This window comes from Euprymna scolopes, chromosome 22 (assembly GCF_053919585.1).
Source record: "Euprymna scolopes isolate OS-2025 chromosome 22, ASM5391958v1, whole genome shotgun sequence".
Classification (NCBI taxonomy): domain Eukaryota; kingdom Metazoa; phylum Mollusca; class Cephalopoda; order Sepiida; family Sepiolidae; genus Euprymna; species Euprymna scolopes.
The window spans coordinates 93,268,827-93,282,022 of NC_136503.1; the positions used below are offsets into that span (position 1 = coordinate 93,268,827).

Consider the following 13,196-nt stretch of genomic DNA (forward strand, 5'->3'; position numbering starts at 1 on the left):
ATTTATTTGATAAATTGGTAAAAAGAGCAAGTGGCTCTATTTTCATCTGCGCGACATTACAGATTTGCATTAAAAGGGATTTCTACACGGTTATGTAGCTGCATGAATTCTTGTCCAAGTATAATAGGGGTACACAGGTTTGGTAGAATAGACAAACACATAGTAGGATATATTTGTCCATTAATTGCCATAGATGCAACACAGTACACCTTGGATTTTGCTTGGGAGGTTTGAGGAAGCCATGCTTACTGTGTCAGTGGAAGATAATATACGAAGGCCGAGTGATCTCACGACGTTCATTTTTATGAAGTTATGAGTGCTTCCGCTGTCTATCATAGCTTTCAGACAAATGATGTTTATTGTTGCCTTTACAATAGAATATTGTGAGCGAGGTGCGCATCAAGATGAGGCTGTGAGAGCAATATACGTAGAGCTAGTTCTTATATTCGGAGGTGTCTGTTTTCTTTTAGATCGACAGACATTAGAGAAATGACCTCTCCTTCCACATGTACGAGGGGCGTGCAATAAGTAATGCCCTTGACCCACTACCAGTTGTCTGATCTAGCTGAAATTTTGCATGTGCAATGATTTATATCTCTACAGGTTATGTGGCAAATTACAGCTCTGAACTAATTGTGGTTTCTGTTTTACAGACGTTTGAACTGAGTCAGGTGTGAAATAGAGCCTGTTGAATGTCGAGCAGTGATCCGGTTTTTGTATTTGAAAGGACGCACACCACAGGAGACTTTTGATGAAATGAAAGAAACTTATGGTGATAATGCCCCATCATATGACCTTGTAAAACGCTGGCATCGTTAATTCAAACATGGACGGAAGTCTGTGGAAAGAGCTCCCAGACCTGGTTGTCCCCCACCTTTGCCATTGATGCGGCATCTGTCCGTCGTTGAGGCTGCCATTTTAGCCCAAAATGTCAAGATTAGTACAAGGTCTGTAGAAACTATCATTCATGACCATTTGCATATGCATAAGGTGTCTGTCAGATGGATTCCAAGGTTGATCACACCATTCTAGAAGCGAGAACGCGTCGAGTGCTCAAGGATGAATTTGGAGAAGTGCCAAGAAGATGAGTCAAAGTTTTTCAAAAAACTGATTACACAGGATGAAACCTGGGTCCATCACTATGATCCAGAGACAAAAGCTCAGTCAATGCAGTGGGAGCACTTGGACTCACCACCTCCAAAGAAGGCAAGGGTGCAGCCCCCCGCTGGCAAGGTCATGCTCACAGTCTTCTGGAACCAGGACGGAGTAGTGGATGACAGATTTCCTGGCAAAGGGTACCACAATTACAGGAGCCTATTATGCTTCAATTTTGAGGAAATTAGGGGTAGCTATAAAAATCAGCAAAGGTACCCTCCTCCTGTAGGACAACGCTCCGGTCCACAACTCGCATGTCGCCAGATCAGAAGCACGGTTATGAAATCCTCCCTCATCCTCCCTACTCTTCTGACCTTGCACTCTCTTACTTTCACCTCTTTCCAGCCATGAAGTTGTTTTTGAAAGGAAAGCGTTTCCCAGATGATACAGCCTTGATTTCTGAAGTCATGTCGTGGTTGGAGGACCAACCTGGGGTGTTCTACAAAAACGGTCTCCAGAGCTGCATCAAACAATGGGAGAAATGGGTGGTTCCTAAAAGACTAATAACTGTGCCAAGTTTCGTTGCTCTACTCCTATGGGAAGTGGGTCAGGGGGCATTACTTATTGCACGCCCCTCATAAGACAGTCAGCATTCCTAGCAGGGCAATATTTCAAGTATGATTTTCACGCCCACAGAATTGGCATTTGGCATAGTGATTAGTTCTAGAACAAAAAAAAAACAGCACATTCTTTACTTAATTCAGACGGAAGATTATTTTTAGATTCTTCTGGATACATTGATACTTTTGTTACAACTGACGAAGTGTCATAAGCCGCTGCATTGTGTTGAGTCATTTCGAGATTTCTTGCGGTTGTTACTGCATTATCCAAATTAATTTCACAGCTTTCTAGTTGTCTCTGTCGTATCGTTAAGGAAGTGAGACCTGTGATAAAGGCATCCTTTATAGCTAGTTCAGCATGCTGAAAAGAAGTGAAGTCTCCGAACTTACAATTCTTGTAAAGATTTTTAAAGTAAAGAGGAACTAATCAATTGATTCACCTGATTGCTGTTTTCTAGTAGCGAGTAGGTGACGAGCAAAAACAGAATTAACTGGTTTGACGTAAGTCGATTGAAGAATAATAATAGCTTTCTCGAATGTTATACAGTTTGATATCAGGGAATAGACTTTAAGTGATATATAATTAATAAGTATACTAAGCTTATTTGGAGGATTTTCAGGATGAGCGGTTGTCAGAGAGTCGAAACAATTGACGAGGGTACGATACCACTCGTTCGATTCGCCAGCGGTTGTTTCCGACGATTCTTCAAATTTACTTAGTCTCAAAATCGTACCCATTGTTACTGTTTTTATTTTTATTTTTTATTATGCTTAATACATTGTAATAACAATGAAGACATTTTTAAATGAGCAAAAATATTTTATTCAACATAACATACAACCAGTAGGGATGCATAATAAACGGACTACAGACAGAACGAATGAACGCGCCAATTTTCAACGTTATTTTCAAGTCTATACGGCGCATGCGTACTCACTCTACACATTACATCATAACATCAAAGCAATAAATAATCCAAGTGTCGTGAACAATCTTTTTCGACCCCCCCCGAATGACTTATCGGCTTGTTTTTTTATATGCTCGTCAGATTATGCTTAAGACAGAGGAGACTTACTAAAGCAGTTTTTCTATAGGTGGACAAATCCTCTCCAACCTCTCTTACGGTGGTGACATCGTGCTTGTTAATGAATGCAAACATAAACTCCAAGTTTTTGTTAATATATATAAGTGTAACCCAGATATAAGAGAGCTATATGGCACAGGAAAAAAGAAGTCTCTTATACCTGGGTTAAACTGTATAAGCAAAGAATGCAAAGAAAATAGGATATAAGAATTTTTTTTCGTACACACTCAAATTCCTCCCTGCAGAAGCAAATGAATTCCACAAACAAAAGCCATACCTTTAAACTCAAAATTTATTCACAAGTAACAGCAATGAATGTTCTTCGGTTCTGGTATAGTCCTTTGCAAAACGGTAGCCCGATTTGCCCCCATACACATGGAGCCTTTAGTATTAATTCCTATTGTTGGAATGTTAGTTCGTTGTTCCTTTGGAAGGATCCATAAAGATCATGTAGAACACGGCGGGAATGATGGCGTCTATAATGAGGCATAAGGTAAGCCCCTTGGAACTCAAGAAGAAATGAGATAAGATCCAATATTTGGACAATAATATGCCAAATAGTTTTAGAATGTCCTCCTTGATTTGAATAGATTCAGCAAAATAAATTTCTTTTGATTGTGCTGGGAGGTTTTCCTGGCATATTGAACACTTTTTGATCATGTTCTCAATATCAGTGTTAATTCGCTCCCAGTAGACAGTATCTCTAGCTTGCAGACGTGTCTTTTCGATACCTTGATGGCTGTAATGTAGTTGGTCCAGGATAGTTTTCTGCTGATTTTCAGGGATAATAATCCTTGAGCCTTTCATGATTATGCCATCACTGACAGATAACTCATCTCTGTATGACCAGTATGACCGAATTGTCAGTGGTACTTCCTTAATTGAGTCTGGCCATCCTGTTGTTATGGTTTCATGTAATTGGTTGAGTATTGGATCAGACTTTGTTTCCTTTTTTATTTCATTCAGGCGTTCGCTCCTGAATCTCACCAAGTCAACTCGAATATCTAAGTCAATCATGTCACATCATCTCCAAGGTTTCCTAAATCAAATGGTTTCATTGAACGACAGATTCAAACCATTAAAAGAACAATAGTCAAAGCAAAGCAAGCAGGAAGAGATATTAACCTTGCAATGCTGTGTTTAAGAACAACGCCTATCAGCCACAAACTTCCAAGCCCAGTTGAACTTCTAAACAGTCGCATCACGAAATCGAACCTGATTGCAAAAATCACGAATCACAGATTTCCCAACCGTGACCATATCCACGAAGAACTAAAGCACAGACAGGATATACAAAAAACCTATCACGATAAAACAGCCCATGACTTACCAGCACTTGTCCCTGGACAACACGTACGTATGTGGGATAACCAAACTGGAAAATGGAAACCAGCAACAATTCTCAGCAAATGTACAGAACCTAGATCGTACATCCTCAAATTGCCAGATGGATCGTCAAAAAGACGTAACAGAGTCCATATCAGAGCAGATGGAAAAGCAACCCATAAACATGTTCACTTCAGTGACCAAACCCAATCTCAATCTGGACTCCCTAACACAAGCATCTCAAACCAAATAAACACTAAGAAACACGCACCAAATATAACAAGACATGGTCGTGAAATCCATAGGCCAAACAGATTTAAACAATAAACATCTGAACAATGTGTACTACTTTTCTTCCTTCTGGTAAGGGGGATGTAGTGTTATCATAGAACTACTTTCATACGCGTAACAAGGAAATCATGGCGTATGAATATTGATGTAAACCGCCTAATACATATCGTATTCGACAACATGGCGCAGACCTATATACACGTACCTTCAATCTCTCTTCCTATGTAAATATGTAATAAAGTTCTATATCGAATAAAACCACAACTTGGTTATTAATTACTTATAATAACAAACATAAACTAACGACATAGACTGCAACCAATTTAATAGTAGATGTTTTGCGTTAAATAAAAATAAAACAACTAAAGAACTAATTACATCATCTTAACTAATTCATTTGACTCAAGTCAGGTGCTCCTCATAGCTCGGAAAATATCATGATTAAAAAAAAGCAAAAAACAAAAAAAAAAAACAACACGCTGTGTAAGAAATTTCTTTCCTACACACTCAAATTCCTCCCTGCAGAAGCAAATGAATTCCACAAACAAAAGCCATACCTTTAAACTCAAAATTTATTCACAAATAACAGCAATGAATGTTTTTCGGTTCTGGTATAGTCCTTTGCAAAACGGTAGCCCGATTTGCCCCCATACACATGGAGCTTTTAGTATGAATTCCTATTGTTGGAATGTTAGTTCGTTGTTCCTTTGGAAGGATCCATGAAGATCATGTAGAACACGGCGGGAATGATGGCGTCTATAATGAGGCATAAGGTGAGCCCCTTGGGACTCAAGAAGAAATGAGATAAGATCCAATGATCGGATAATAACATGCCGAACAGTAGTAGAATGTCTTCCTTGATTTGAATAGGTTCAGCAAAATAAGTTGTCTCTGCTTGTAGAGATATGTCCTTCGTTCACCAACTGTTTGGTGTCCATGAAGGAATTGTCTTGGCTCCCTAGTGAGGGAACCGCTGGTTTGAGTCTATACCATTCCGTGTCCTTTCTTAGACTGAAAAATAAACGCAATAATACAAAAAAAGGCGCCAAGTCAAATCATTGCCACATTCAAATTTAAGCTAATCACAGACCGGCTGCTAGAACTGTATGACCAGCTTAAAAGAAAATGGCGGTTGTATGTGGAATTTTTCACAAGGATTAGAAATAAACCTAAAGAAACAAAATGTATGTTTACATTTAAATCACAGTTTAACCTAAACATGACTATTCACAGTAAAGCCATCAAGAAGGCCACCCAATTTATTTATTTAGGGCATAAACTTCAGTGATCACGAGACGACATTGAAATACAGAATCTGGCTGGGTTGGGCGGTTTTCCAAAAACACAACATTCTAAAATCAAAAAAGGTTGCTGATAACTGATAAAGTAAAAATGTATTCAATTTATGTCCTCCCAGTAGTTTTATATGGCCTTGATATGGACTAAACAATTAGTTAATCGCATTGAAGTGTTTCGAAATCATATAATGCGTTCCGTTTCGAGCCGTCGGCTGATCGAAGAAACAAAATATGCACCCTCGGTCAAACTACTTCCCTACCCCCTCTATTTGATAAAATCAAAAGTAAAACCCTTAAAATTTTTAGTCATATTAAACTGTCAACCATTCTTCTGTAAAAGTTATGCTTTGAGGACATGTTAGAAGGCAAAAGAGACAGAAGAAAACCAAGGAGAAGGTGGAGGGAAATGTTTTGATTGGGCGTCCATCAACCAACTTACCCTCGATCGGAAGGCATGGCAAAAAATAAGGCACGTTGGTTCGCAATCCTCACTGGAAGCGGAAGATGCGGCTCATGATGATATATATACCGAAATAAAATAATATACACAAGAAAATTCTCATATTTTTCCTCAACGCAATCTTATCAGAATTTTGGGGGAGAGGAGTAGATTTACATCTTATTTCTTTTTAAACACGAAAATATACTAGAATGATAAAATAAGATATATTTAATTTTGTGTCACAAACATTGCCAATTTATACGATTTTTATCGGTTTTGCGGAAAAAAAGTTTGAAAATATATTAAAATGATTTAAGTTTTACGAAATTAAAAAAAAATTATTATTTATATTTGACAGTTTTTACGTGTGAAATTTCAAATTATTTCCGATATTATTTCTTCTTTTTTAATGATTGAATTTTTCAAGATTCGTGAAAAATATGTGGAAAATTAGGTCTTAGAACTTATTATGAATAAACAGACAATCTTATTGTTAATTATGAAAAAAAAAAAATTAACCGATGCCAGTTTTTTTGGGTTGATGAATTTGATGAATAATAAAAAGTATATTGAAAATCGAAAGTGAATAATTTTTGTATGGTAGACCAATATCAGCGCGTTTTCTTTAAAAGTTATCTGTACGTATCCTTTGATTCTAAAATGTTCAATTTTCACACCTCGTTGTTTGAATTTTCACACCTAAGTTGTTTGAATTCAGTGAAGATGCTAGTATGTGTACTTAGCAAAAAGGTGTGAAATTAACTGCAGCTTTTCATGTGGGGTCAACAAACTTGAAAATGACTCAGTGGTTATAAAAATGTTTTCATGTGGAAGATGTTTTAGTAGTGGAAAAGAAAAAAATATAGAATAGAAAACATAAAGAAATATTTACTTCGTTTTTTCTTTTTCACACGACATACCTTTTCTCTATGCATAATTAGTTTTTAAAGTTAGAATTTATTAATTAAATAATTTGTAAATTTATTAATGAAACCCATATTACTTGTTTCTCAATTGTTAGAATAAAAATATAATTTCTAAATCAAGTAACTGAAACAATTGCGTTCAGACTTAATTAAATGTTTGTGCACGGCTAGTCATACAATCTGTTAATATTAAAAAAGTTATTTTTGTTTTTTTTCTATGGAATTATTTTCATAGAAAAATTTGGAATTGAAAATAGGTTTCCGATAAAAAATTTAGCAGTTAAATTAACTGCTAATTCTTTATTAATCAACAAAACAGAAAATGTGGTAAAAGACAAAACAAATACCTAACAAATGTTACCAAAAGCAGACCCTGAATAAGTTTTTGAATTTATTTTAAAGTGTTTATTTAATTTGAAATATAAGTAGTGTTGAGTAATCGTGACATTTATTGGGTTTCTACGAGTATTTTGTTTAATTTTCGCTTTTAAAACATTAATCGAGACTTCCCAGATGACCGTATAATAGGTGAAACTAGAGTATAGTTACAAAATAGTGAAACATCCTCCTATTTTAAGAATGGGTTCCTAAATAACATTATTTTAGCGCGATACTTTCAAGGATTAAAAATTAAAATAATGCTTAGTTATAGGAATTAATAATTGATATTTCCTAGAATGAAGAGGAATTTAATAAAAATATTACTTTTTTCAGGCTACAAATTACGATTTTGAAAAATATTTTATTAATTTACTTTCCGTTTCGTCAAATGAAAAATATTTTTCTATGTAAAAAAATAAAATTTATAAGATTACAAAATATCTTATGATAAAATAAATACATTTATTTAAAAAATGGAATTTAGTTTACTTCATGTAAAACATTACTTAACGTTTTTCAATAATATTTTTTATCAATTTTTTAACAAACGGGGAAATGCTTACAGTTGTCTGCTTCCATAGTTAGCGAAATATAACTGTTCTAAGTTTTATGCTTCAGATATGACATTTTTATATACAAAAATTAAATATCTATTTCATCAAATTTCAAGCCAAAGGTAAGACTTTTATTATATTTAACTCGACTAATGATTGAACCAAAATTTTAACATGTACAATGCATTTTTGTACTACGTTTTTCCTATATTTGTAATGTTTAATGTAGTTATTTTCCTAGTATCTACAAAAATTTACAGCCATTTTGATTTTTTGTCATTTTTAAGGTTTTGTCATTCCGCGATGTTCAAATCAAATTTCGCCGGTTTTATGGAGTGTAAAATAAAGAATGTTTATCTGCGATTTAAAACCTGATCCTTCTTCAATATAAAGTAAAAGTTACGATGAATTAATTTCATTTTATTGGTTTTACTTGTTTATGGGTGTCGAAAATTTGTGTCAAACTTACAAATATATAACTGCTACAAATGAATGAGTTAGCGAAAAGAATTGTACTGACCGTAAAAAAAGTAAATTATGTTCTCAAAAAAAAAAAAAAAAAAGATAAGAAAAGAAAAGTTTTTCTACCAAGGTTGCTTTTAAGTAGGCACCGCCAAAACTGGGGGGGGGGGGGGCAGGTAAGTACTTTTTGACAGACCGTCTTTTTAAAAATCTACCAAAAATCAGGTAATTATCCGATCAATACGAAATTTTCAGCGATTATTAAGAGAAGTATGAACTTTATAACAGTGTACTTATTTTTCATAAACGATATTTATATATATATATATATATATATATATATATATATATATATATATATATATATATATATATATATATATTTGCTTCCAAAACCCCCTTGTTTTGAGGGGGTACAAATATGCTTAAAATAATCATCTGAAACTAAACACAACATATTGTGTTGTTGTAAGAGACAGAATTATAGATTTAAAAAAAATTGTTTGCATACCTTATTTTGACGTCTGAATATCAGAACTTCGATTGTGTTTAATTATCCCGCTTTTGAGTTTTGAAGTGTGAAATTCGGTGAATATGTTAAGTAAAATAATTAATTTAAGTTAAGCAAAACAACAAAATTTTTTTTTAATATTTATACGAAAAAAGCCATTTTAAAATCTTTGATAAATAAATTAACAATTTTTTTTAGCGAGCCGAATAATGCATGACCATTATTAAACGATTTGAAGAATCGATAAAAAAAATCGATAAATATTGTGCCCTTTGTGTTAAAAATAGCATCATTTTTTTTATCCCGTTTGAAAACGTTTGCCGCCTTTCGACTACGGTGGACCAAACGCGCTGAAATAAGTTTTTTTTTATTCTGCTTTAAATTGCCTCCCCCCCATTTTGGGGAGCCTGGCTCCCACACACATACACATTAAAAACCAAACTCATACAAATGGTCACCCATCTGGTACTGGCCAGCCTCAGCGTTAATAATACATTGAAATTTTCGTCACTGAAAAATAAGTTTTTTTTTGGCTTGTTTGGTCTCCCATAGTTTGCTTTTTATCAAATACAAACGTAAACATTGTCGATCTAGACTCTAGATCGACGCAAAGTAACTGGTTGCCTATATGAATAAGTGGAATTATTTGAAATCTTATAATATTTTCGCATATTCTCATAGAAAATCATCCTAAATCTTAGTTAGACAACAAATAAATAAATAAATGATTTCAAAACCCTTTTTTTAAAAAAATATTTATGTACGTTTTTTGTGCAAGACAAAAAATGTCAATTGTAAACTTTTTGGGAAAATTTAACATTTAAAATTTAATTAAAAATAGTAGAAAAAGTTTTACATTATTCTGTTTTCTATATGATAAAATTCAGGGTTTTATCTTTCTGGAAAAAAAAAGTTACTCAGAAATAATAGATTTTAATAAATGTAATTTCGTTTTAAAAAAACAACAACTTGATTTTTTGGCCATTTTTAAGCGATCGTACAACACCAGATGCCGGAAAACTAGAACGCCAATCAGCTTTTATAAGAGGAAAATTAGAGCCCCGCTAATGCTGTCCTACCCAACAAGTGAAAAAATATGGTATACAGCGAGTGAGAATTAGATCTCCCAGATAAGGAAATACGGGAAAGAGAAAGAGAGAGAGAGAGAGAGAGAGAGAGAGAGAGAGAGAGAGAGAGTTTACGAGATTAACTTTACACTTGACAATAATTACTTTTACAAAATTCAATTGACATTTGTATGCAGTTTACTTAGTAGTATTAACTATTAATCTCCAAAAAATTACATAGACCTCTCACTACAGTGTTCTGGTCCAAATTACCTCCCCTTTTCGTGATGGTAGATCGTGGTAGATCATGACGGTAGATCGTGTAGTATAAAAAGCGCTGCACAGCAGATTTTCCTTCTTTCTTCGGGAAGTAGCCTCGACTTAAACCAGAAAACCTGCGTTATAATCTTTATGAGGTCTATAGAAAAGTCCAACTCTCTGTTCAACAACGACGATGACAACGACGACGACTACGATAAAAAATGAATTTGAAATATTAATTTGGTTGAAATCCTCAATTCTAATTTGTCAATTCTCTTTTTCTCTTGATATGACGTAATAAACACGCCATCAAACAGAATAACGTCATGACATGCCACTATTTTTCGCGAGGTAAGCGTTTTCACTCTTTCGACGAACGGACATATTGCATATTTGCCGGATGACATAATCGGCACGAATATGCCTCCCCACGTCCTCCAAAGGCTTGCTGACACGCAGTCTTTGTCACGAGGTCAACCTAAGGTGAGTTACTTAGATGTTTATTTTTCAAAAGTAATTTACAACAAGGTTGGAGGACAAATTCGTACAAGTAAAACGGATTTTGAAAAATTATTAATTTGCAGCTTTTTAAATATCTTATGAAAAGACAAAAAAATAAATAAATTAATAAAAATAACAACAAAAAAATCGGTGTCTAAAGCAAATGTTTGTCTTGTAGTTAAATAAAGATTTGGAAGGTCCTTTTTTAGGGTTTTAGTTTCTGGATTATAATCTTGGTATAGCTGGTTTAACAAGCATTTTTAGGAAAACAGTTTCAGATAATTATTGAGTGTGAGTGAATGAGTAGGTGTGTCAGAATTTTGGGGGAATTTTTGACACCCTAACACGAAACTGCGAATAAAATATAAAAAAAAAACTCGTAATTTCTCTTTTAAAAGTGGGTTGTTTATTTTTTTTATGGAATATACTTCCAAAATAATATATTAAAGTTGTTTAAAAAATAATAGAAATATTATTATTTTTTAAAACAGTGCCGGTGCGCCTTAATGCAGCCATTTTTTTTACGTAATGAAATCAATTGAATTTTACGAGTTAATTTTTTCCAATTTTTAAACTTTAAAAATCTATCAAAATTTTCTATTGGTTCAATTTTTACGATATTTTCAGGGTCAACGTGAAATTTTATGCTCTTTCCAATAAACCGAATATAATATTTTAGACAAACGTTTTTTTTTTAAAATTCACCCCCATTTTGAAATGTCTATTAAAATTTTAATAATTAATTTATGTACCAGAGTTTTATATATCACAAATTGAAGATAAAAGATCAATAAATAATATATTGTAAATTAAAACAAAAAGAAGTGTTTTTTGGAAATTTACCTGTAAAGTCCAAAGTGTAAAACCATTAAAAAAAAAACAAAAAAAAAACAAAAACACGGTGATTTTTTTTTAATTGAAAGCCTATGTTCTGCTTATATTGTCCAGTAAGTAATGGATGATAACTACATTTTTTTCTATTTCATACAATATTTTCTTTTTTTTAGATTTTTAAAATAAAATTTCACTCGACAAAAAAGAATGAAAATATAATGAATCAAAAATTTATGTATTTCTTTGAGAAAAGAAAAAAAATTCCTGGAGTGTTTTTTGTTTAAAGGAATAATCTTATAAGTAAAATTTAACTATTTTTAAACTATGAGAACACATATTTCTCCAGGTACAAGGCTACACGCCTAACGCGAACGTGTGGTTTTTATGTCTTTTTGTTCATCCGTAGTTCAAAACAAGAAGAAAGATTATTTCTGGTTTTTCGAAAAATGCTTCCATGATCGCGCGTTTTTCAAATAGTCGTTTAAAAAATTCTTTTATTTAAAAAAATAAATGGAATTTAAAATATCAATATAGATAAATTCTTAACAATGAAGAATGGAACAACACATTGAATGGTTTTGTAGGTAAGTGATATTTAGAATTTATATTGATTTTTTATACACGAAGGAAGTAAAATTGCGTTGATTTTCTTCAAATCTTTTTTAAAGAAAGCCGATTTAAAAAACAAATATTGCATGATTTGCTATTAAACCTGTTATTTAAAAAAGAATTGGTCTTTGCTCCTATAATTGAAAAAAAAAGGTTTTGAATTACATTTTTCAAGTAGTTATAAGCTTGTAAAAATAGGGGGTCGAATTATTCAATTTTTTTCACGCATTCTTAAAATCGATTTCTGACACTGCTAGTGAATGAGTGAAGTGTCAGACGAAAAACACAACACAATAAAAAATACACAAACAATGTGCGGTAGAAATGATCAAACATGTTTACATTAAATGTTTGTTCATATTTTAAGAGTCCTTGCAGGACGGCAGGGGGTCATTAGCTGAGATATTAAAGAAGTGTGAGTCGATAGTTTAAAAAGAAATCCACTGAAAAATCGTAATTAACACTTCCCCACTTCCTTATTACACAAATGACATTTCAGTGAAAGTTATTAAATGCTATTTAATGCTCATTTGTTTCCATCATGAAATGTTGAGTGAGAAATGTTAGGAATATTAAAAATGAATTTATATCCAATCAGCAGACAACATGTATATGCGCATGTGCGTGCGTGAGTTGAGAAATACTTTCCCAGCCCAACAGACGTTCAGGGTAACTGGCGTAAAATAGATGTTAGCTCTGTTATGGATTTGACTCAACATTTGATGGTTTGAAAGCGGTGTACGTGTGTTGTTTGCAGGTGAAGAGCGAGAGTTTCGTTTTCGGTTTACAGTTGAAGTAAAAAAAAAATAAAATCTCTTATTTACTAATGAACAGACAAAAAAAATAAAATGTCTGATTTACTAATGAACCGAAAAAAAATAAAATGATTATTTACTCATGAACCGAAAAAAAAAAAAATAAAAAAATGACTTA

The 13,196-nt window shown here is 33.2% G+C and overlaps 1 protein-coding gene across 1 annotated transcript in view; it reads left to right on the top strand.

The window, feature by feature from the left end:
• The first annotated feature begins 10,590 nt into the window (after positions 1-10,590).
• The window catches only part of LOC145243548 (uncharacterized), a 115,106-nt gene continuing 112,500 nt past the window's right edge, over positions 10,591-13,196 (top strand). Inside the window, exon 1 of the mRNA XM_080106526.1 lies at positions 10,591-10,802. Coding sequence (XP_079962652.1) covers positions 10,740-10,802 — 63 coding nt within the window. The 5' untranslated portion in view covers positions 10,591-10,739. The remainder of the gene's footprint in view (positions 10,803-13,196) is intronic.